The following is a 26,327-nucleotide window of genomic DNA, read 5'->3' as shown; positions in this document are numbered from 1 at the left end:
TCACCTCTTGATCTCAGGTCCAGATTTCCCGTTGCAATCAATTTTGGATCCAAGGAAGATGAAATCTTGGACCGTCTCGACTTCTTTGTTGCTAATTTTTATGATCACTGTACCGTTGTCTACCGTGGTCACGTTTTCTTGCTGTTGAGATACAGTCCCATGCGTTCGCTTTCCTTTTGCACTCATTGGATAAGGTATTCCAGGTCCCTTTCACTTTCCGCAAGCAGGGTGGTGTCATCTGCATATCGAAGGTAGTTGACATTTCTGCTACCTATTTTGATTCCGATTTCTGATTCGTCCAGATTGCATCGCCTCATGATAGTTTCTGCGTACAGATTGATAAGGACTGCTGATAGAATGCAGCCTTGCTGTACGCCTTTCTCGATTCTGTGTTTCCATAAGCGGTCCTGAGTGTTGCTTCTTGGTTGTTGTAAACTTACTTTACTTTATGTAGAATTGCATAAATTAGTAGTGCAGGTTTAATTGTAGGTGACCCTACAATTTAGCAGGTTAGTAAATGCAATAGACAGATGCATTTAAGAGGGTGTAATGCTAAGAGATATCATTAAACCATCCCAAAAATGCACTTGCTGTCTGCAGGCTGTGACATGTGTGGAAAGCCTTAATGCATTTAAAATTCATTGGGGTTTGCTTCCTGCATTTATCCTTTCTGTGTGTGAATAGGAACATTTTCTGACAGCTTGCACCTTTAATAAGTCATACATGTATGATGATATAAGAGGAAACAGCACCATCTGGTCACCTTCCCTTCGGTGATAAAAGTCATTTAACAGGCAGAGCATCTGGGTTTCCGCAATGCCCTCCTCTGCAACATGTGTGCCAGGGAGTCAGGCCGATGTTTGTCTGTGATAAACGTTTTAGTAGGCTTTAATTTTACAGTGTGGCTCCTCTGGTACACAAATCTCCTCTCTTTTGATATTTTATTCATAATCTTAGTCATATTTTACAGTGCAGCTGTGATGTTAGCATTTACATTGTAGAAGCAATAGACTCAGTCACTGTTTGGTGTGTCATCATTATAAGCTAGAGGGGTTGTCCGGTTGTAAATTATTGATGGTCTATCCTTCGGATAGGCCATCAATAGTAGAACGGCTAGGTCCCCTTACGCTCATGCACTGAGCTGATTTTTGCAGGATACAGACAGCTTTGTCTCCACTGCAGTGGCTAGGCTTGGTACTACAAGCAAAGCTCCCATTAAAGTGAATAGGAACTTGGCTTGCAATACCAAGACAAGCCACTGCTGTGTGAACAGAGCCATCTGTTTCCTGCAGAAATTGGCTCAGTGCATGAGCACAAAAACCTGATCAGCGAGGATCCTGGGGGGTGGAACACTGCTGATCAACTATTAATAACCTATCCTTAGCATAAAGGCTTTTTCTCAAGAGCGTATATTGTCCGTGTTTTCACACCGACCTCTATGTAGTGGCCAGCGCTTGTAAGCGCAGGCAAAGCTCTCATAGAAATCAATGAGAGCCGTGCTTGCAGTTACAAGCACTGGCCACTACATGGGAGGTTGGCGCGGAGGCTTCCGCTCCAACCTTTGTTATTATGGTGCTGACAGCATGCGCTCGCACAGCTGATCGGTCGGGTCCCAAGCGGCGGCCCCTAGCCGATCAACTATTGATGATCTATCCTGATGATAGGTCATCAATACTATTTCCACAGAAAACCCCTTTAACCTTAAAATCATCGTTCAAACAAAAAGTGCATGAACCCTGCGTTTACATGTAATGATTCATTTTCATCCATTTGAACGAATTTTGAGTGATAATCATTGCATGTAAAAGGGCCTTATTTCCCAAAATAGGGTGATTTTTTTTTTAAACATTCCAAAAGCACTGGTCTTAAGGGACTTGCACAGCAGGTAATGCCAAATGTGTACTTATCGACTGTAGGTGTTGGATATGTCCGTAATGATCTATAATGTATTCCATATCAGTAGCTGATATATGAGCAAGCAAACAATACCGTGTTCTAGCCATGGCTCCAGAGATCAGCGCTTGGAAAAGTGTTTGTAATAGACACTATATTAAGAAATGAGGGAGTGTTCTGCTAATTGAGCTCTATTTATACACTCCTGGAAAACCACATCCAATAATAGTTAGAAAATGAGATAAAGTAACAGAAACATTTGCATGCTGAGTTCCTCTAGATGGTAGGGATTCTTTTGGAAATATGTAATCTGGAAAGGAAAGTTTTCTAACAAATTTGTCCTTGAACAACAGTATATAGCGACACATCTACAAACTGTCCTCAAGCTCAGGCCTCATGCACACGAGCATTGGAATTTTCCGCCGCTCGCATCGTGGATGAAAACTGCATGAACGAGAAAAAGCAGCGACCAAGCCACAATCATTCACACGGCAGGGTGCAGTGATATACCCTGCAGCACAGAATTCCTTTGGGCGGCATAAATGCTTAACCTGGCTCAGTAGAGCCAGCTGAAATAGCTTAGCAGTGCTAGCCGCTGCTAAACTCCCCCCCTTTGCCGGCAGCTCCCATAGAAACCTATTTTGCAGCCGATGTTCTATCTTTGCCGGCCAGATGTTTTTACGCGGCTAATAATCGCCCATGTAAATGAATGCTAAGACTCAAACGCCTGTTTCACACAAACGTATTTGCGCACGTATTTGTGCAAAAAAATATGCGCATGCAATACGCAAAAAATAGAACACACTGGTTTCAATGGGTTTGTTCGCAAGCACATACTTAGCGTGTAGCGTGTGCAATAAAAACTGTAGCATGCTCTATTTTTCTGCGCTTTTGCACAGGAAAGAAAAATCTTGAACTCATTAACTCTTTGCAATCCAATTTTAGATTCAGGGTTTCCTAGGGGGCTTTCTCTTTCTGCCATTATACAATGGCGCCATCTGCCAGCTAGAGCCAGTACTGCGGTATGGGACATGCTGGAGAGGCCCCCAACAACAGAGCAGTCAGTAATCTACAGTAAGAATACCCTGCCGGACGTCTTCCGACATCGGAGCTGTACAGTCTTCAATCAGAATGTCTTTAGACATCAGACAGTGGATTGGAAAGGGTTAAACTAATTAACCATTTAAATGGCTGAGCGCATCGGTACGTATCTTTTGCATGCACAATTGCACATAACTTAAACGCACAAAAGGTACAGTAAAAAACGTTGTTGTGCGCGCAAATATGCAATGCCCGATGCTCAAAAATGCAGCGCAAATGCACGTGCAAATACGCATATGCTCCTGTGATACAGGCCTAAATCTCAACTGTTCGCATAATTACTAATTAAATGTAGTTGTTGTTTTGTTAGTTCAGTATGACCATTCCACTGGTGTAATGATACAAAATGTAGACATACGTGTAACACAGCTCATTCCACATTCTCCATCACATAAACATTTCAGCTTCTTCTTTGGACAGTCTTGGTCCTTTGTACAAGCCTTCTGACAAGTATGATCTATAGGATTTTGCCTTCTTGTAGAACAGAGATCGGTAAAATCTAAAATAAATGAACAGATAAATGAATGAATTAATCAACCAATTAGTCTAAAGAATAATAAGATATAAGCTCAACAAATGGTTATGGGCTATTTTGTGTTATAAAATATGTGTGTATACGTATATGGTTATAACTAGTGGGTGACTAAAGAAACTTCTACTTAGAATGTCATCTTACTAGAGATGAGCGAGCACCAAAATGCTCGGGTGCTCGTTACTCGGGACGAACTTTTCGCGATGCTCGAGGGTTCGTTTCGAGTAACGAACCCCATTGAAGTCAATGGGCGACCCGAGCATTTTTGTATTTCGCCGATGCTCGCTAAGGTTTCCTTGTGTGAAAATCTGGGCAATTCAAGAAAGTGATGGGAACGACACAGCAACGGATAGGGCAGGCGAGGGGCTACATGTTGGGCTGCATCTCAAGTTCCCAGGTCCCACTATTAAGCCACAATAGCGGCAAGAGTGGGGCCCCCCCCCTCCCAAAAACTTTTACTTCTGAAAAGCCCTCATTAGCATGGCATACCTTAGCTAAGCACCACACTACCTCCAACAAAGCACAATCACAGACCGGGCTTTTTAATTCATAGACAGAGGCAGGTACAACTCCCTATTGTGAAGTCCCTGTCGACCGACAGCATGGGTGGCTCCCTGGAACCCACCGGCGATACACAAAAATATCCCATTGCATTGCCCAACACAGCTGAGGTAGTAATGTCGTGCTTAATGCAGGTGGGCTTCGGCCCACACTGCATGCCCCAGTCAGACTGGGGTTCTTTACAAGTGGAAACAGATGCATTTATAATTCCCTGTGGACCCACAGCATGGGTGGGTGCCAGGAAGCCACCGGCGGTACATAGAAATATCCCATTGCATTGCCCAACACAGCTGAGGTAGTAATGTCGTGCTTAATGCAGGTGGGCTTCGGCCCACACTGCATGCCCCAGTCAGACTGGGGTTCTTTACAAGTGGAAACAGATGCATTTATAATTCCCTATGGACCCACAGCATGGGTGGGTGCCAGGAAGCCACCGGCGGTACATAAATATATCCCATTGCATTGCCCATCACAGCTGAGGTAATGTCATGTTTAATACAAGTGGGCTTCGGCCCACACTGCATGCCCCAGTCAGACTGGGGCTCTTTAGAAGTGGACACATGTAGTTACAACTCCGTGTGGACCCACGGCATGGGTGGCTCCCTGGAACCCACCGGCAGTACATAAATATATCCCATTGCAGTGCCCAACACAGCTGATGTAACGTCAGCTGTAATGCAGGTGGGCAAAAAATTAATTGGATTACACTGTAGGCGAGGGCCCACAAAAATTGGTGTACCAACAGTACTAATGTACCTCAGAAAAATTGCCCATGCCCAACCAAGATGGCAGGTGAAACCTATTAATCGCTTTGGTTAATGTGGCTTAAAGGAGATGTCTCGAGGAAGCAGTGAATTTTTTTTTTGCCCAGTCCCCCTAATTAAACATACATTACTAATTACCCCTGTAAATTACTTTCCTAGCTGGTTTCTACTTACCGTTCCAGCATTTCAGCAACTTATAAAACTTTTTCCCAAGATGGCCGCCAGCTCTTTTCGCATCGCTTGCTGTAGCCCGACGTGCGCGCTCCCGAGACGCTACCAGCTGTGTCTCCATGGCAACCAGACGCCCCGCAGCCGCCGACCGGACCCCTGGAGTGAACACGGCCGACCTGTCACCCACCGCCAGGCAGAAGGTAACCGGCGCAGCCCCCCCCCCCCATCACAGCGGCAGCCCCCCCGGCCCAGCGACAGCCCCCCCCGGCCCAGCGCTAGTTCCCCCATCACAGCGGCAGCCCCCCCGGCCCAGCGACAGCCCCCCCCGGCCCAGCGCTAGTTCCCCCGGCGCAGCGACAGCCCCCCCCGGCCCAGCGACAGCCCCCCCGGCCCAGCGCTAGTTCCCCCGGCGCAGCGACAGCCCCCCCCATCACAGCGGCAGCCCCCCCGGCCCAGCGACAGCCGCCCCCGGCCCAGCGCTAGTTCCCCCGGCGCAGCGACAGCCCCCCCGGCCCAGCAACAGCCCCCCCGGCCCAGCGCTAGTTCCCCCGGCGCAGCGACAGCCCCCCCCATCGCAGCGGCAGCCCCCCCCCGGCCCAGCGCTAGTTCCCCCGGCGCAGCGACAGCCCCCCCCATCGCAGCGGCAGCCCCCCCCCCCCCCGGCGCAGCCCGGCGCCGCGGCAGCCCCCCCGGCCCATCACTTACCAGGACAGCTGGACGGCGGGACAGCTGAGCGGCTTCTCCGGACAGCTCGGCAGCTCTGCACCTTCCTCTAACAGAGGAAGGTACAGAATGGCCGCTCCAGCGCGCTCCCGAGCAGTGACAGCTCGTCTGCGCATGCGCAGAAGAGCTGTAGCGGGGAGCACACTGAAGCGGCTCGTGCTGAATGGAGAAGACCGGACTGCGCAAGCGCGTCTAAAAAAGCAAGCTGCCGGCGAATTTAGACGGAACCATGGAGACGAGGACGCTAGCAACGGAGCAGGTAAGTGGAATAACTTCTGTATGGCTCATATTTAATGTGCGATGTATATTACAAAGTGCATTAATATGGCCATACGGAAGTGTATAACCCCACTTTGTTTCGCGAGACCACCCCTTTAAGTGGTAACTAGGCCTGGAGGCAGCCCAGTTTAACGAAAAATTGGTTCAAGTTAAACTTTCAACGCTTTTAAGAGCATTGAAACGTATAAAAATTGTTTAGAAAAATTATGAGTGAGCCTTGTGGCCCTAAGAAAAATTGCCCGTTCGGCGTGATTACGTGAGGTTTCAGGAGGAGGAGCAGGAGGAGGAGGAATATTATACACAGATTGATGAAGCAGAAATGTCCCCGTTTTGGATGGTGAGAGAGAACGATGCTTCCATCCGCGGGTGCAGCCTACGTATTGCTTAGGTATCGCTGCTGTCCGCTGGTGCAGAAGAGAAGTCTGGGGAAATCCAGGCTTTGTTCATCTTGATGAGTGTAAGCCTGTCGGCACTGTCGGTTGACAGGTGGGTACGCTTATCCGTGATGATTCCCCCAGCCACACTAAACACACTCTCTGACAAGACGCTAGCCGCAGGACAAGCAAGCACCTCCAGGGCATACAGCGCGAGTTCAGGCCACGTGTCCAGCTTCGACACCCAGTAGTTGTAGGGGGCAGAGGCGTCACGGAGGACGGTCGTGCAATCGGCTACGTACTCCCTCACCATCCTTTTACAGTGCTCCCGCCGACTCAGCCGTGACTGGGGAGCGGTGACACAGTCTTGCTGGGGAGCCATAAAGCTGGCAGAGGCCTTGGAGAATGTTCCCCTGCCTGCACTGTACATGCTGCCTGATCTCTGCGCCTCCCCTGCTACCTGGCCCTCGGAACTGCGCCTTCTGCCACTAGCGCTGTCGGATGGGAAGTTTACCATCAGTTTGTCCACCAGCGCCCTGTGGTATAGCATCATTCTCGAACCCCTTTCCTCTTTGGGAATGAGAGTGCAAAGGCTCTCCTTATACCGTGGGTCGAGCAGTGTGTACACCCAGTAATCCGTAGTGGCCAGAATGCGTGTAACGCGAGGGTCACGAGAAAGGCATCCTAACATGAAGTCAGCCATGTGTGCCAGGGTACGTGTACGCAACACATGGCTGTCCTCACTAGGAAGATCACTTTCAGGATCCTCCTCCTCCTCCTCCTCCTCCTCCTCAGGCCATACACGCTGAAATGATGACAGGCAAGCAGCATGGGTACCGTCAGCAGTGGGCCAAGCTGTCTCTTCCCCCTCCTCCTCATCCTCCTCATGCTCCTCCTCCTCCTGAATGCGCTGAGATATAGACAGGAGGGTGCTCTGACTATCCAGCGACATACTGTCTTCCCTCGGCTCTGTTTCCGAGCGCAAAGCGTCTGCCTTTATGTTTTGCAGGGAACTTCTCAAGATGCATAGCAGAGGAATGGTGACGCTAATGATTGCAGCATCGCCGCTCACCACCTGGGTAGACTCCTCAAATTTTCCAAGGACCTGGCAGATGGCTGCCAACCAGGGCCACTCTTCTGTAAATAATTGAGGAGGCTGACTCACACTGCGCCGCGCTAGTTGGAGTTGGTATTCCACTATAGCTCTACGCTGCTCATAGAGTCTGGTCAACATGTGGAGCGTAGAGTTCCACTGTGTGGGCACGTCGCACAGCAGTCGGTGCACTGGCAGATTAAACCGATGTTGCAGTGTCCGCAGGGTGGCAGCGTGCGTGTGGGATTTGCGGAAATGTGCGCAGAGCAGGCGCACCTTTACGAGCAGGTATGACAAGTGGGGGTAGCTTTTCAGAAAGCGCTGAACCACCAAATTAAACACATGGGCCAGGCATGGCACGTGCGTGAGGCTGCCGAGCTGCAGAGCCGCCACGAGCTTACGGCCGTTGTCACAAACGACCATGCCCGGTTGGAGGCTCAGCGGCGCAAGCCAGCGGTCGGTCTGCTCTGTCAGACCCTGCAGCAGTTCGTGGGCCGTGTGCCTCTTCTCTCCTAAGCTGAGTAGTTTCAGCACGGCCTGCTGACGCTTGCCCACCGCTGTGCTGCCACGCCGCGTTACACCGACTGTTGGCGACGTGCTGCTGACACATCTTGATTGCGAGACAGAGGTTGCGTTGGAGGAGGAGGAGGAGGAAGGTGCTTTAGTGGAGGAAGCATACACCGCCGCAGATACCACCACCGAGCTGTGGCCCGCAATTCTGGGGGTGGGTAGGACGTGAGCGGTCCCAGGCTCTGACTCTGTCCCAGCCTCCACTAAATTCACCCAATGTGCCGTCAGGGAGATATAGTGGCCCTGCCCGCCTGTGCTTGTCCACGTGTCTGTTGTTAAGTGGACCTTGGCATTAACCGCATTGGTGAGGGCGCGTACAATGTTGCGGGAGACGTGGTCGTGCAGGCCTGGGACGGCACATCGGGAAAAGTAGTGGCGACTGGGAACCGAGTAGCGCGGGGCCGCCGCCGCCATCATGCTTTTGAAAGCCTCCGTTTCCACAAGCCTATACGGCAGCATCTCTAGGCTGATCAATTTTGCAATGTGCACGTTTATCGCTTGAGCGTGCGGGTGCGTGGCGTCGTACTTGTGCTTGCGCTCAAACTGTGGCGCTAGCGACGTCTGGACGCTACGCTGAGAGACATTGCTGGATGGGGCCGAGGACAGCGGAGGTGAGGGTGTGGGTGCAGGCCAGGAGACGGTAGTGCCTGTGTCCTCAGAGGGGGGTTGGATCTCAGTGGCAGGTTGGGGCACAGGGGGAGAGGCAGTGGTGCAAACCGGAGGCGGTGAACGGGCATCGTCCCACCTTGTGGGGTGCTTGGCCATCATATGCCTGCGCATGCTGGTGGTGGTGCCTCCCCAGCTGATCTTGGCGCGACAAAGGTTGCACACCACTGTTCGTCGGTCGTCAGGCGTCTCTGTGAAAAACTGCCACACCGTAGAGCACCTTGACCTGTGCAGGGTGGCATGGCGCGAGGGGGCGCTTTGGGAAGCAGTTGGTGGATTATTCGGTCTGGCCCTGCCTCTACCCCTGGCCACCACACTGGCTCGGCCTGTGCCCACACCCTGACTTGGGCCTCCGCGTCCTCGCCCGCGTCCACGTCCTATAGGTCTACCCCAACCCCTCAGCATGGTGTATTACCAGTGATTTGATTTCCCAGGCAGGAAAGAAAGTGGCGCAAGGCTGCACTCAACCGTAGCTGGTTGCGTCTGATTTTTTTACGTTCTCCACGCAGCACACACGTACCCAGAGCCCTGACGGCTGTCAGAGGCAGGGCAAATATACTTTTTTCCCTTTTGTTTAAAAGGATAGGCCCACTGCGTCTATTCACTGAATAATAAGTTTAATAACTGTGTTGCGGCCCTGCAAAACTGTCACAGAACTTTACTGTTGCAGAGTTACTAACTGTGACAGAGCAGGTATTTCCCAGGCAGGAAAGAAATTGGCGCAAGGCTGCACTCAACCGTAGCTGGTTGCATCTGATTTTTTCTGAACGTTCAGCGCACAGCACACACGTACACAGAGCCCTGAGTACTGTCAGAGGCAGGCCAAATAGAATTTTTTCCCTGCTTTTTACAAGGAACACCCACACTGCGTGTATTCAATGAATACTAAGTTTAATAACTGTGTTGTGGCCCTGCCAATTTGTCCCAGAACTGCAGTGATGCAAAGTAATTCGCTACCTACAGCAGATCAGGGATTTCCCATGCAGGAAAAAAATTGCCGCACGCCTGCGGTAAAACGTAGCTGACTGCGTCTGATTTTTTCTGAACGTTCAGCGCACAGCACACACGTACACAGAGCCCTGAGTACTGTCAGAGGCAGGCCAAATAGAATTTTTTCCCTGCTTTTTACAAGGAACACCCACACTGCGTGTATTCAATGAATAATGTATGTCTTCTGGCCCTGCCTACACAATTCTATCCCTGTAGTATTAATGCCGGGTGCAATGCTCTGCACAGCCGGTTTTGAGAAAAAAAAATAAAATGCAACACTGCTAACAGCAGCCTGGACAGTACTGCACACGGATAGATGTGGCCCTAGAAAGGACCGTTGGGGTTCTTGAAGCCTACACTAACTCCTAACACTCTCCCTGCCTAACCCCCACTTCTGTCCCTATTGCAGGGCGCAATGCTCTGCAGATCCAATTTTGGAAAAAAAAAAAAATACTGTGCTAACACAGTACTGCACACTAGTAGATGTGGCCCTAAGAAGGGCCATTGGGGTTCTTGAAGCCTACACTGACTCCTAACGCTCTCCCTACAGCAGCTTCAGCACGATAGTACTTTCCCTCAGCTAAGTCACAAGGCATGTGTGGCGAGCCGCGGGAGGGGCCGATTTTTATACTCGGGTGACATCTGATCTTTCCAGCCACTCACAGCAGGGGGGTGGTATAGGGCTTGAACGTCACAGGGGGAAGTGCTCTGCTCCCTTCCTGCTTATTATCGTGGCTCAGCCACTGTTGGCCACTCTGTGGCATTCTGGATGGAGCTCTATATTTAAGTTACAGATTGTGCTGTCGAAGTTGGTCGCGAGACAGAGTTCCAACACAAGCAGGGGTTGTTGCTAATAGAAGTGAAAGGAGCTATTGGACTATATTGAGAAGCTTCCAGAATAAACTTCTGATTGGCTGTGTAACCTTATGTGACACAATGGGGGAAGAAAAAGCAGCAGTCTTAGGGTTGTGATGCAGCAGAGAATCCAGCGTGTGAGAGGAAGAGGACACAGCATAGGGAGGTCTGCAGAGAGTGACACCAAAAAGGCCTGATGTCCAGGGCTGAAGGTAGACAGCAAAAGGGCCCTGATGAGCTAGTGGCTGAAGGGGAAGCTGAATGGAAGACCAATCATACCACTGGGGTAAAGGTTCTCACTGTGGGTGGTAGGAAAAGGAGTGTCCATCTCCGCAGTTGCCACACACAGAGGCATTGGTGCTGAAGTGCAACAGGACTGTCATGGCAGGAAAGAAGAATCAGCATGACAGAAAGGCCGATACTCTGAGCAGGAGATGTGGCAAGCATAGAAGTGTACTCGCTCCCCTGAGACTGTGTAGAATAAAATCCCTAGCCAAGGTGGGAGATGTGGACTTTATCAGACTAAGTTAGTGCAGGGGGCCTCCAGAGTTAATAGTTATGTTGTAGTGTAATGTAACCATGATGTGTATTATTTTTTAATGGGGCAGCAAAGCACCTGATTGGTAGAGCAGCACTATGTATTTAAGGTGGAATGTGATGCAGTAATTTGGCCACATGTGAAGTTGTTTTGCTTAGAGAGACCTCAGTGAAATTGGCATCTATGACATTGTGCATCCTGTGTACCATGGATGTGGTTCCTATGGAGCATGAGAGGCCGTGGCTGTGGATGAGGAAGCCCAATGTAATGGTAGTGCTGCATGTTTTGTGGGAGAGACCCTGTGTCTGGTGTCCCGTTAAGGAAAGAACACAGCTTCTACAGAGTGGACGGAGTTAGTCTGGAGATAGTGTACCAGGTGTCAGGCATGGTTGGAGAAGGCCTATAAGACAAGTGCTTTGCTGCCACCACTGGAGAAGATATTAAAGGCAATGTATGTGCTGGTGTAAGATGCAGGATGATACCAAACGTGGTAATGTGACTAAGTTTTGATTCTGTAAGGAAGCGTTCCATAGTGATGGCAAGAGTTATGACACAATGGTTACCGCATGTAGAAGCAATGCCAAGCAGGCACAAGCCTGTGTAACAAGTGAAAAGGCACTTTGTAATCAGGGAGTTATGCGCCAAGGAAAGTGTATATGGGAGCATGTAATGTAGATATATTGTTGCACTTATGGTGCACTGCGTTTTCAAGGTGCATGCCAGGTCAGTGAGCTCTGAGAATATACACTTATTGTCAAAAACATCTCAAGCCCCTAGAAGAAGTTGTCAGAATGGAATGAAACATTCTATTTGTGATTGCAACATTAATATAAATAAGTGATTACAATATCAGAGCAAAAGGATAGTTTATTGTGGAGAACTGACCCCTTGAAGGGAGGCTCTAGTACCCTGTTGCACCGCCTCTAACTTGGATACAAGATGTGATACAGGTGGGCATGGAGGCTCTAGTACCCTGTTGTACCGCCTCTAGCTTGGATGCAAGATGTGATACAGGCGGACATCGAGGCTCTAGTACCCTGTTGTACCGCCTCTAACTTGGATACAAGATGTGATATGGGCGGGCATGAAGGCTCTAGTACTGTGTTGGGCCACCTTTAGCTTGGATACAAAAATATGATATGGCCGGCGTAGAGGCTCTAGTACCGTGTTGGGCCGCCTCTTGTTTGGATACAAGATGTGATACGAGCGGGCATGGAGGCTCTAGTACCCTGTTTCACCACCTCTAGCTTGGATACAAGATGTGATACAGGCGGGCATGGAGGCTCTAGTACCCTGTTGTACCGCCTCTAGCTAGGATACAAGATGTGATATGGGCAGGCACGAAAGCTCTAGTACCCTGTTATACCGCCTCTAGCTTGGATACAAGATGTGATATGGGCAGGCATAAATATATTTGTAATGCTGTTATGCTGAATTATCACATAACGTTTAAGTTCAAGGTCCCTCCTATAGAGCGGAATAATGTAATTTATGTTTGGTTCAGTAAGAGCTATTTTGTATTTTAAAAAGTGTGCTCCCTTCTTTTTTTTTTTTACCGCTGCGCAAACACACTACCCACCTTCTTCACTAATGTATGGACATTGCCATGTGAAATATTTGTTGGGTAGCACATAGTATATAGTTTGATAGGGAAAGTTTCAGATAAACTTGTATTTTAATCAGTTATATCTCTGCTCATTCTGAACTAAATAGTCAAGTGAGCGGTCCTATCAGTGATTGACAGCTATCTGTGTACATACAGGACTAGCTGTCAGTCACTGATAGGACCGCCCACTGGACTCTTTAGCTCAGAATGAGCAGAGATATAAATGAATACAATACAAGTTATACTGAATCTTTCCCCATAAAACTATATATCAATCTGCTCAGCTCCTCCTGCTCTATAACACGATGCTTGCCTGCAAAGATTCTCTTCAAATGCAAATTTTGACGTGGAATCGCCAGCAGAATTCTATCATTTTCAATTCTATATCAAACTCCCCATTCAGATTTTGGTACCAATTTTTCCACATGGCAGAATATTCCGTCCCGTATGAAAGCACCCTGAAGAGGTCATTAGCTCTCAAGGTATTTAGAGAACATATTGTTGAGATTGCAATCACAGTTGGCTTTAGAGCGGTGCAGTTTAGGTGGGGGAAACTCCAAATTAATTTGCAATGATATGTTTCAGTGCTTCCATGACTGAGAATATTGAATGGCAGCTAGCCATTATTGTAGCTCTAAAAGTGCAGTTATCCGGCCACTGCTGACATAGATTGTACACTATATAAATTTTTACTAAGTGCAGCTGCTATGCCTTGGCACAAAACAGGGCAACAATGTTCAGCATAATTGCTTTTATTCTATCTTCTTTGGATAAAAGGAGGTTGGTGCCAGCCCCATATATGATTTTATTTCATGTTCTAAATTGCACTACTGGAAGGAAAAAGTCTTGTAGAAGGAAATTAATGGAAAGTCAAGTTTACAGTTAATATAGACTGAAAAATGTTTCAATTGTGAGTATAACTGGATTATATTTTCTCTATGGAATTTCAGCAGTAAAGCAGCTTGGAGTGTCATATGGAATCTCCTTTGCTATTGTTCTGTGATTAATGGGGTATCCAGCATTCGACATTTAGCAACTCAAGCTGACATGATATTTCTGCTGCTCATATAATGTTACTGTAGCTGCAGAAATTTGAGTTACTATCATGTTTGAGTAGCAGAAAATGCCACCCGCAGAGCTTTCTTTAACACAAGCTATCTCAGCAGAGTAAGTAGACAGAGATGTTTCTGTCTACTTACTGCCCGTATACTTCCCAAATAGGTGCTATATAAAACTCACTAGATTAATACTTTAAGGGAGTTATCTCAAGGAAATTTCACCTTGTTAAAGCAACCTTACAGACAAAATTGGCCACAACTCCAAGATGGCCACAACACTCCAGTAGAGATGAGCGAACGTGTCCGTTACGGACACATCCGCACCCGGACACCCGCTTTGCCGAACACTGCAGTGTTCGCGCGTAAGTGTCCGGGTGCCGCCGGGGGGCGGGGAGATGCGCGGCGGCGCGGGCGGCAGTAGCGGGGAACAGGGGGGAGCCCTCTCTCTCTCCCTCTCCCCCCCGCTCCGCGCCGCACCCCCCCGCGCTGCCACGGCGGCCCCCGAACTTTTTCGCCCGAACACTGAAGTGTTCGCAAGGTTCGGTGTTCGGGCGAAAAAGGGGCGGGGCCGAACGTGTTCGCTCATCTCTACACTCCAGTCATTACTCAATGTACACTATTGGTAGGCAGAGACTGCATGCTGATTTCGTATTGGCCAGTGCTACTCACATGAGCAGTACTGGCTAATCAGAGCAGCCTGTAGTGTCTTAGACTACTTATGCATCACCAGTGCACAGTGTGCATTGGGTAGACCAAAACCCACTGTAGCAATCTTGGAAGAATGAAGAGAGACACCAAGAACATGCGAATTGGCAGCAGAACGAGGAGAAAGAAGGGCACAAGGTAATATAACTCCCATCTTCCAGCCCCTAGACAAATTTTATTCAAGGACCGAAGGGTCACTTTAAATACAAACCAACCAAAAAGTTATCTTATGCCCATAAATCTGGCTTCTCTAACCCTCGATGATCATCTGTTATATCATCACGAAAGCTGCATCTAGCCAGACATTTCCCCACAGGGGGCAAATAAGTTAATGGGTAACAAAATAAATGTAAAGCAAAGGCAAGTCCAGTCTCCATCCTGGCTCCTACAGTGGGGTCCCAATTGGATGACCCCTATATAAGATGTACACATGTCCTGGTAGAGCATATCGCAGTGCCTTCATGAGACAACCCCTTTAAATGAACTTTAATGTACATTTCTTTAGAAAAATATATATTTTAGGCAAAGAGTAAAAACACAATATATTATAAGAGTATTCACATTTCTATGTTAAGTAGTTGGCAGATCATGGAATCGAGTTACACCTCAAATTATAGCAGTACTTATACAAATATTGCATTATTAGATGGGTTATCCCAAAATTGACTTTTATCACTTCTCCATAGAATAGGTGATAAAAGTTTGAATAGTGGGGGGGTCTTTGAGACCCCCACTGATCTTAAGTAGAGATGAGCGAGCGTACTCGGAAAAGCACGACTCGCTCGAGTAATTTGCTTTATCCGAGTATCGCTGTGCTCGTCCCTGAAGATTCGGGTGCCGGCACGGAGCGGGGAGCTGCAGGGGAGAGCGGGGAGGAACGGAGGGGAGATCTTTCTCTCCCTCTCTCCCGCCCGCTCTCCCCTGCTCCCCGCTGCGACTCACCTGTCAGCCGCAGGGGCACCCGAATCTTCAGGGACGAGCACAGCGATACTCGGATAAAGCAAATTACTCGAGCGAGTAGTGCTTTTCCGAGTACGCTCGCTCATCTCTAATCTTAAGAACAGGGGTCCTGTGTCCCACTCTCCTCCTCATTGCAGGCTAACTACCTCTGCGTAGTGGTGTCCTCCCCCACTGGAAGAGGAGCATCAAAGTAGGGCGTAGAGGTAGGGCAAAGGGACTAAGTGCACAAAGGGTATGTGCTAAAGAAAAACTCACCAAGAGATGTCAATTGTAGCCTCACTTGCTGTTGGAGATGGCTGTGGTCCCAAATGTTGCTAATTGACCCAATGACTATTTGTTACCCTACTGAAGTACTTATATTTTTTCACAAGGAAAGAACATTTCTGGCTTTCTTTACATTTGTGTAATACTAACAGTTCTCACTAGATGTCAATGGAATCTCTAAACAAACCTCCATTTACTATTGGAAGCATTGTGCAAGACAAGGATTACATTGCTATATAATGCTTGACTAGAGGGACATGTGACTACTGAATGTATTAGTAACCAAAGATACCAACAGTGGGCTGCAAAATCGTTACTGCTCATCAACACAGCTGGCAGTAACCCACAACATTAGAAAATGTCCTTATTCACCTAGCAACGGAACAGTAAAAGTTGCATTAATGAACTCACTTTTACATCCCCAACAATATATACCAATTATAACAAGAGTATCTATCATAGCTACCGTGCAGTGTAATCTGAGTTAGCTACAAAATACCCCTATAATAGAAAAGTAGACTAGCAAGGGATTATACAACCTCCCATATTATGCTATTGTTGAAGAGAGTTTTCCATATTTAAAAGAGTTGTCAAGTTTAAAATACTTCTTTTCATTTACTGTAAGACCCTTAACCATTAGCTAGAGTGGAGAGCAGCTGCGAAGAGCATGTCTTGCTCTGGACAATTCAGCACCCTTCATCTATTATGCAAAGAACCATTGATTTCAGCAGGGAGCAAGCAATGTTTCATTTCCCCTGTGGTGGCGCTGCAGGCAAATTGGACACTTATTGCTGTCTTTCATCATATATTATGACTGATCTCTGGGGTTCCAGTACAGACAACTCCTTTAAGAATCAGTTAACACTAGAGATGAGCGAGCGTACTCGCTAAGGCAAACTACTTGAGCGAGTAGTGCCTTATGCGAGTACCTGCCCGCTCGGTTGAAAAGATTCGGGTGCCGGCGGGGAAGAGCGATGAGTTGCGGGAGTGAGCAGGGGGGAGAGAGTGAGATCTCCCCTCAGTTCCTCCCTGCTCTTCTCTGCGGCTCCCTGCCCCCCCCACCAGCACCCGAATCTTTTGAGACGAGCGGGCAGGTACTAGAATAAGGCACTACTCGCTCGAGTAGTTTGCCTTAGCGAGTACGCTCGCTCATCTCTAGTAAACACAAGTTTATTGGGCTATCTACATTTCTATAGTTGTTTCTTAGCTATATCCATCCACCATTAGTGCTCCTGCAAGGGTTATTACTGAATAACTACAGAATAACTGTCACATCACTGCCAGCACACCTTTACTGCAGTTGGATCTATTCTGACTAGTTAGGGTTATTATCTCCTGTCCTGACAAGTTAGGGTTAATAATCCTTGCTGCTGCTGTTATCTGAGGTAGTGGCTGGTGATTGACAGCTCTGACAGCCAATCAACTTCTCCCCTTTCCCTATATAATCCTTCCTGGCTGGAAGTTGCGGTTGTATTTCTGTATCTCTGGTCTAGTAAGCACCCTCTGGATTCTGTCTTCTGGTTAGTTCCCTGTGTTCCTGTTTGTTTTGTATTCTTGTCTTTTATTAGTTGTCAGTTACTGTTTGTCCCCAGTTTCTCTTCTTTATTTCCCCTCTGACACTGGACCTGCTTTGTGCAAGTAGTGGGGTTGTCCCTTTCAGGACAGGTGCTCCGCTTCAAAATAGATTCTGTCAGAAGGGTTCGGAGTGCCCCGCTCTAACTGGTACCCCTTTGTTCGGTCTGCTCCTGCATTTAAGCCACCTTAGTAGTAAGCATACATGCCTGTCTGGACTGCTCCAGTACCATATCACCTATGGTTTTGTCAGCAGTCAAGGACAAACGTGAGAATAACAAAGGTATGGGTGAGGAAGTTGCATTATTGGTTGACAACACTAGTGTGGTTTACATTGGTCACAATCCTTGTTGTCACCTAGGTTTCCTAGAAAGAGATATAATAACAAAATGTTGGATTGGATCCTTATACAACCCAAGGCCCCATTCAGGAAGCAGTATTTGTTCAGTTTATTGCACCTGTATTTCTAAGACAAAACCACAAGTGGAACCTACAGAGGAAAAGTATAATGGAAAGCGCAATTTTTCAGCATAAATAGATATGGTGTGGATTCAGAATCCACAGCATTGTTACAAAATTGTTGTAGTGACCTTTCACACATGATAGAAATGCGTTGCAAGATGTAGCCAAAATGTGGCTATGGAATTCCACACCAGAATCCACAAGTCTAAGGCCTTCTTCATGTATACATTTTTACGTTCACCCGTATGCGCTATATAATTGCATGAATGAAGATTTGCTGCAATCGAGTCCCGATCTTGATTTGTGTATTTCATGCCATTCACACAGGGAGCTACTGCACATAGGCAAAAAATACGCTGAAGCGATGAAAACCACTGGTCGGAAGAAAACCTGGGAATGACCAACAGTGCTTAAATACGGCCAGTTGTCTTCTTTACCCAGTGTTGAACGCAGGGTAACTCCCTCCCCCTCCCTTTTTTCCAGCTTCAGTAGAAGTCTATGGGAGCTTGCTGCATATTTCGGCAAAAAATTGGGCAAGACCTATCTTTTCACGTGGCCTATGAAACTGGTGACCAAAAATGGTTGCATATGTGCTATTTTTCCTGGTGAAGTGTCAAACAATTATTCACCTGAATGACGTCATTGGAATCCAATGCTTAGCATGGCCACGTGTTTTCGACTATTTAAATTTTTTTTTTCTTCAACGCAACTAAATTCTTGCGTATATGTGGTCGTCTGAATAAGCCCTCACTGCAAGTTTTGATGCAGAATTGCAAGCAGGTTTTACATCATCTTCATTTCCACATCAAAGTCCGCAGATAGCCTGCAGATCTTGGTGTGGCATTTACCACTTTGCGCTGCATTGTGCAGCGTACTCCACCCCATGTAAAAGGTCCTGAAGGGTATATGTGTATTGGACAGACTTGCGGTTAGAGATGAGCGAGCACCCAAATGTTCGGGTCCGTGTTATTCGAGTCGAGCTTTTCGTAAAATTCGAGAGCTCTACTCGAGTAACGAACCTCATTGACTACAATGGGAGACTCGAGCATTTTTGTATGTGGGACGCCGGGTGCCGAGCTTTTTTTTTCTTTCATTTTCTTGCCTCGTGTTCTCGTTCTCTCTCTCTCTCTCTCTCTCTCTCTCCCCCTGCCTGCCAGCCAAAAAATTTGCCATTGACGCGTGCTGCATCCCGGCGGGGAAGGGCCAAAACAGGCACGTCACAGCGGGGAGGAGCCAAAAACTGGGGCAGGGTCGAACACGGCGTGATGCTCGTTCGAGTAACGAGCACCATCGAGTACGCTAGTACTCGAACGAGCATCAAGCTCGGCAGAGTACATTCACTCAACTCTACTTGCTGTGGATTTGCATACAGACAATCTGCAGTGAAATACAGTAGCAGTACAATAGATGAGACTTTTAAAAAGTTTTGAAAATTAGCGTCTAGTGAAGATTTTTCAATCCACAGCACTTTCACTAATGTTTTGGATTTTGCCCAATTGAGCACAACAAAATCCTCAACTGCAGATTTGATAGTTATTAATTTTTAATCTTTTCTTTTTTTTCATAATCTGCAGAATAAAATTCACATAGGCAAATCTGCAACAATTCCACACCAAATTCTTTACAAATTGCTGCTGATTTGCTGAATATTTTTTTTTCTAATTTGCTGCGGAAATCTTCTTCAGCAGATCTGACCCCATGCATTTAATTTAATGAAATATATTTTTTTCTGCAAAAAGGCATGGAACACATTGTACAAGTTATTGAATCATAACTAAGTATTGCATGAAAAGGATACACTCGTGTATTACACTATAGTGATATTAGCTGCAATAATAGCGTTAATATTACTCTAGTAGCATGAAATAACACTTGAAGAGTTAATACTGGAAATTAAGGGGTCGTAAATGGCATCCTTGACTACAGAGTGCCCTCCAGAGATTTGCCTGGATATTGGCTGTAATTGGAATGTTCTGGAGCTGCTATCAGCAGAATACACTTTTGTAGCTTGCTGGTGTTTAGTATAATTAGTTTGTTCATATTACTGAGGAAACCTCCGGAGGTTGGGTTTTTTTCTGTACAGATTATCATATACCTTTTGGGATCCTTGAAATATATGAAGTGAAGAGAAGTATCCAGTTTCTAACCCCACCTGTACTGAGCCGAAGTTATTTCTAAATTAGACCTCATCTACGCCCTAAAAATAAAACAAAATGAAAATAAAACCTAGGAAAGAATAAAAAATGGACTAAATTATTTCATAGCTGGTAATAAGCATGATACAGAACATGGAAGGGTGTTCAATGCATGGCTGTAATATGCTGCAGTTTTTAGAACTACCAAGTGAAGGGGTGGGAATGAGCACCAGAAACTTGCTAAGAGTTCACTGTCCTTCATTAAGCCCTATCTTCCACAGCAAGTAATAATAAAGTCAACAGCAGCACTCACTTGGATTCTCTCCAAACTAGTCTCAGTCATTCTGCCGTAAATGCAGCGAGGAGCAGGTGGATGCAACAGCCCAGCTTGGTCCGGATCAAGACCCAGTAGTCATGAGGAATGTAAAGCAAAGACCAGGCAGCATCCTGATGCTGCCGGGTCTTTGCTTTACATTCCTATCTTCCACAGCAGGCCTGCTGACTAACTATATTTTAATTCTTCCTGGTGTGCACACCCAGTGCCCTTAATGAGGATAGCCTCACTTACGGTTTGATGTGTAGGAGCTTTTACTGAACCAATCAAGCCTGCAGTTTTGTCTAGGGGTCAGGAGTGCTACTCTCCATTCCTTTCAGCCGACATTGGGCGATCCTGCTCTTCTGTGATCCCATGCCATCGCCAGATCTCTTAGGCTTAGTCATGTGTCACCTTAGCGCTGCTTGCTCTCTCTCTGGCCTCTTCCTCACCAGCTCCATGCACCTCCTTCGCACAGCCAGCAGCCTCTACTTCTTCTGTCCAGCACCTGCTCACATCACTATGCAGCAAGAAATTGTCCTTTTTATATCAGGGCATTCACCAATCACATTCAGTCCAGTGAGAATGCTCAATTCCGTTGCACCAAAAGTTTTCGAAAATTATGGCACATGCGGTGATTTTGCTGTCATTTTTGGCGAAAATTCCCAGCCCATCTCAATGGCAACTTTAACCGCTCAGGGTGAGTCCTTTATGGACACACTATTGCCTAATGGATGTAGCCAGCGAGGTCTACCCTCCCCCTGAAATAATTTATTTTAATAAGAAAATAATGTTTAAAGGGAATCTGTTACTGGCAGAGACCCTATTAAATCACAGCTTCTAACACATACTAGATGTAAAACAAGCCAGTGTATGCTCAGGAGGTTGCTCGAGCGAGACTGTGGGGCCACATACATGTAATTAGCTGAGTGGGACGATTCGTTTACATAAAGCAGTCATTTAATATTCCCCAAAAACTTTTGGGGCGTGCTCAACAGGTGCACAGGCAAATGTCAGCTTCTGATTCTTAGGGCCCTGCCATGGCCCTTTATGTAGCTCTACCATCTTCTATGCAGCTGTGCAATATATCTCAAGGATTTTTAAGGGAACCTGTCACCTATAAACACCATAAACTAAGTTATGGAGCTCATAGGCCAGGTTCCAAGGAGTTCGGAAATGCATTTTTATACTCACTTGGCTGCCTGTTCCTGCGCTGTCACCTGTAGACTCATCTCTGCAGCTGTGCGCACGCACTCCCATAGAGAACAATGTGTGTGCATGCGCAGCCTGCAGAGATGAGTCCAACGTGTCCGCAGATATACATTGTTCTCTATGCCAGTGCATGCACACAGCTGTAGATATGAGTCCGCTGGCGACGACTTCCATTGATAATAGCGTGGGAATGAGGAGTTGGGTGAGTATAAAAACTACATCCCTGGCTTCCACAGGTTTCCTTTAATTTGCTGCATCTGTTTTTTTTAGATAATCTGATTCATAGCTGCAACAATATTTGCTTTGAAGACACAATGATAGTCACTTCATATGAATATACCTGCCTCAACTGAATTATATACCCAAAACCCTTGGTGAAAGTTTTACTAGATAGCCTTACTTACTTCACTATGCAAAGTCAAAACTATTTCAAACTGAAAGTTGCAAGTACGGCCAAAGGATGGGACTGAGCAAGTATCTATCAAACGGTAATTACGGTAAAGAAATATCAAATATAAAGATCAGGGTGTTTGCCAGAAAGTCATTATCAGTGTGATCATATGTAGTTTACTTCAGTCCTCAAGTATAGTTATGTATTAATTTCCCCTGCTTAGGTCAGGTAGCTGGCTCAAGGTTGACTCAGCCTTCCATCCTTCCAAGGTCGGTAAAATGAGTACCCTGCTTACTGGGGGGTAAAAGATGACTGGGGGAGGCAATGGCAAACCACCCCGCCAAAACAGTTGTAGTGGCCCAGAACGTCTATTCCTGGCTCCTTCATAAATGCCATATATGTATGACATGTCCTTTGTGTGGATGCACTGTGCAAATTGTCTTGTTTCTTGTTATGTGTATTGCACAGCTGCAGCAGATAAAGGGTTAATGTCTGCATGAGACTGGGAGAGGTCTGCAAATGTATCAATTTATGTCCTGTCACGTGGTATTTTAGAATCTATAAGTATGAGTGCTTGAGAGCAAGGTGTGGTTTATCATCTTCAACGGTAGAAAAGAGTGGAGTGCCAGCCACATTGCCATGAACCATTAGAGAGTGAAGAGAGAGAGGGAGAGCATGAGCAGTGAAGATAGTCAATACCACCATGAAGAGGTTCTTCCGAAAGTGAGTGTCTGTGGAGGGTTTGCCCCTTCCCCGTCCAGGAGCAGTACCATGCAGATAACGAGGACTGTAGGGTCGATATCATCCTGAGTTTCCTCTTCGAGAGAGTGTCCCCTTCCAGGAGCAGTACCATACAGATAACAAGGACTGTAGGATCGGCATCATCCTGAGTTCCTCCCTGACCTCCCTTCTTTTGTCTTGACTGCATTGGTGTGTTCCTAAAGTGTTAAAGTTTATAGTAAAGTTTTACCAGGCCCTGACTGTTCCCGGGGACTGAGGTACTTAAACACTAAAGTGTGTGTGGACTCTCTTTATTATCACTAAGGTTCATTCTAGTGAGTAAAGGAACGGTGGCGTCACATGACAAGTTAAAGTTCTTTGGCATGTATATGGGCCATCGCTCTCTTAGGGGTGTCCAGAAGAGGCCCAGCGATGCTCTGGCAGAGGCTGCGTGTGTCCCTTTGGGGAGGAGTCCGGTAAGAGCCACCGTGACAGGTGACAGCTTTACTCTCCCAGCTCTTCAGCGTATGCCCCGTGTCCTGACTTACCCTTTGGAACGCTGCACAGTCTGCCAAGAAAACGTCACAATATGATGTCACCATAGGAGTCAGCCAAGACTCAGTGCTTGCACCAGGAGACTTTCACCAAAAAACTTTAAAATTGTCAATATGTGTATAAATTGTATTATGAATTATAATGGCATAACATATGCTGGTATCAATGTGCCTAGCAGCCATGTCACCTCTTACTAGGCCTACAGACAGAAGTGGCCTAGGAATGGCACCACAGAGGAAGCCGACACTCAGCCATGTAGTTAACTGATAAAATTATTTCTACCTGCAACTGCCACTAGGGGAGCAGTTAGAAAAATACTGTCAATGTATACAGATAGCATTGACTGCAAAGAGCTGTATGAGTCCATATGCAGCAAGCTCCCTCTAGTGGTGTGTGAATAGCCCCTTCAACCTAATTCTATCTCTTGGTTATTACACTGATATTCCTTAGCTTGAAATCAATGGGACTGTAATACGCAAATTGACAACTCCCACTGATTGTATACATGCATCTGTGAGTTCAACAGATAGATAATGGTGCATATATTCATCTTCTTGTTTGAAGGGTATCTATTGAAAAGTACAAATGTTCTAACTAAACGAAGATGTGTGTTAGTCAAAACAACCCAGGTTTCCCCTATTTATGGGTCCGATGTAATAAGTGAAAATGTTTAAAAAGTAACTGCACTTTAAAGAAACTTTTGACATGTCAGAGTGACATGTTAAACGTTTTGTTCAGTGGGGGTCCAAGTGCTCAGAACCCCACTGATCACTGAAATGAAGCACTGAAGTGCTCCCCTGACTGTCTTTGGACACTTAAAAGTCTGTAAAAGTCAAGGTGTCTGTTTTCAGCTGCTGAGAAGAGCCAACACATAAAAGACTATAGAAGTCAATGTGTCCATCTTCAGCTGCTGAGGAGAGACGACACCTAAACAACTATAAAAGTCAATGTGTCTGTCTTCAGCTACTGAAAAGAGCCGACAAATAAAAGACTACAGAAGTCAATGTGTTCATCTTCAGCTGCTGAGAAGAACTGACACATAAAAGACAAGGGAAGTCAATGTGTCCATCATCAGCTGCTGAGAAGAACCGACAAGTAACGATCACAAGCTGAATGAGCACAGTGCTCGGGTGAGCGCTTCTACCCCTTCATTTCAGCGCCTGGACCCCCACTTCAAAATTTTTAACATGTCACTATTAGGATACTTTCACATAGGTGGAATTATTCCTGCAGAAAATACACACAGCAGCATGAACCCAGGACAGATATACCCAATTAGCCCACGTATGCTTTTATTCTAATAAGGGAGATGGAATGAAACCTCCACAGCACCACCTATTAAAAGGCAGCATTCCTTCACGCCAAAGTCAGATTTTTTATACAAGCCTTGTTACAATGAACGGTAATTAAAGGGGTTGTCCCGCGCCGAAACGGTTTTTCAATAGCCCCCCCGTTCGGCGCGAGACAAACCCGATGCAGGCATAAAAAAAACAAACCGTCCAGTACTTACCCGAATCCCCGCGCTCCGGCGACTTCTGACTTACCTTGTGAAGATGGCCGCCGGGATCTTCACCCTCGGTGGACCGCAGTTCTTCTGTGCGGTCCATTGCCGATTCCAGCCTCCTGATTGGCTGGAATCGGCACACGTGACGGGGCGGAGCTACGAGGAGCCGCTCTCCGGCACGAGCGGCCCCATTCAGAAGGGAGAAGACCGGACTGCGCAAGCGCGTCTAATCGGGCGATTAGACGCTGAAGATTAGATGGCACCATGGAGACGGGGACGCTAGCAATGGAACAGGTAAGTGAATAACTTCTGTATGGCTCATAATTAATGCACAATGTACATTACAAAGTGCATTAATATGGCCATACAGAAGTGTATACCCCCACTTTGTTTCGCGGGACAACCCCTTTAATTCTGAAATGCTGCTGCACTTCAGAAAAAAATGACTTTTTTTGACTTGGAGTTAAGCTGTTGATTTGAAGGGACAAGCCACACTGGGCTCTCCCCACCCGCAGCATTAATAGTGACAGCCCCTATCCCTGCTTGTGTATAGGGAGAGGGCTGTCAGTCATGATGGCGTGGCAGGGAAAACTTGACATGGCCGATCTTTTTGACTTAGAGCTCTGTTCAAGTTGACTCAAACTTCAAAGTTTTTTTTAAAATTGCTGCAGTGTTTCAGAATAAAACATCCATAGGCTATATCTGTCCCGGGTTCTTACTGCCGTGGTTTTGATATTAAAAACCTGGAGACAGGTATGTCTAGACAATCCTACAGTACAACAGGAATATCTAGGGAAGTAACCTTGCATGGCTAAAGCAGAAGGAATAACTTTCCATTATGGATTTGCCATGCTTAGAAAATGATAAAAGCAAGTAAAATAAAGGACCATAGAAAACTTTCCAGATATCCGTAAATAGTATTAATCAGAAGTCAATCAGATTTTACCTTCATCTCCAAAGACACAAAGGGCAGCCATCGGAATGAAAACCATTATGAAATATATTTTCCAAGCCATTTTCAGGATTGTCAATATCCAAATGCTATCACCCTTCACTGGATCATATTTTGCAAGTCTGCTCTGTCTTTATACATGAGAAATGTTACTTATTAACCAGAAACTAGTATGAAAAAGAACAAAATCTATGTCAAAGGCCATGTTGACTGTGGGCTCATCCTTCTGATTTGGTCTTTGACCTCTCCCACGATGTTAGTTTAAAGAAGAAAGAAATAATTACATGGAACGTCTCATGTCTGGAGGAAAAACAGTAAATGGCTGAATATGAATTATACTTTCCAATGCCAGTAAAGTATAATTAGATGTGATTTTATATTGTGAGGAACTGAGGAAGACAAACACTTGTCAATGATATTTACACACAACTTTTCCCATTTCAAATATTCAAGCTGGCCTTACTATAGCAAGCTGTAAATAAAACTCGTACATGGTTATTTATCAGTCTATCAGAACATGTTCTTTCCCTTCTCAGAAACAACCCCTTTAACTCAAGAGCTGTGAGACCCCCATCAAACAACTAATTTTATGGGAAACAATTGCTGTCAGCAGCTCATTTTTCTTGTAGCAGCCACTACTGGAGAAATATAGTATTGCATGCACCATTCAAAGAATGGCCATCCACTAGCTCTGGCTCATAAATTAGTGAGGGACCCCTCTATGATATCCATATACCCTGATAGGACATATAGCCCGAGGTTATCAATTACAATCACAGAAAGCGGCCATATACTTACTGATATACTA

The 26,327-nt window shown here is 46.4% G+C and overlaps 1 protein-coding gene across 1 annotated transcript in view; it reads right to left on the bottom strand.

Annotated features, from left to right (window-relative positions):
- Positions 1-25,611, bottom strand: part of LOC136631471 (beta-2-glycoprotein 1-like) — a 52,764-nt gene extending 27,153 nt beyond the window's left edge. Inside the window, exons 1-2 of the mRNA XM_066605769.1 lie at positions 25,514-25,611; positions 3,353-3,493 (exon numbers count right to left, since the gene is read on the bottom strand). Of these exons, the coding sequence (XP_066461866.1) occupies positions 3,353-3,493; positions 25,514-25,583 (211 nt within the window). The 5' untranslated portion in view covers positions 25,584-25,611. The remainder of the gene's footprint in view (positions 1-3,352; positions 3,494-25,513) is intronic.
- Positions 25,612-26,327: the final 716 nt, after the last annotated feature.

The sequence above is a fragment of the Eleutherodactylus coqui genome, chromosome 6, assembly GCF_035609145.1.
Source record: "Eleutherodactylus coqui strain aEleCoq1 chromosome 6, aEleCoq1.hap1, whole genome shotgun sequence".
NCBI lineage: Eukaryota > Metazoa > Chordata > Amphibia > Anura > Eleutherodactylidae > Eleutherodactylus > Eleutherodactylus coqui.
The sequence above is the reverse complement of the archived record's forward strand: the minus strand, read 5'-3'. Positions and strand labels throughout refer to the sequence as shown.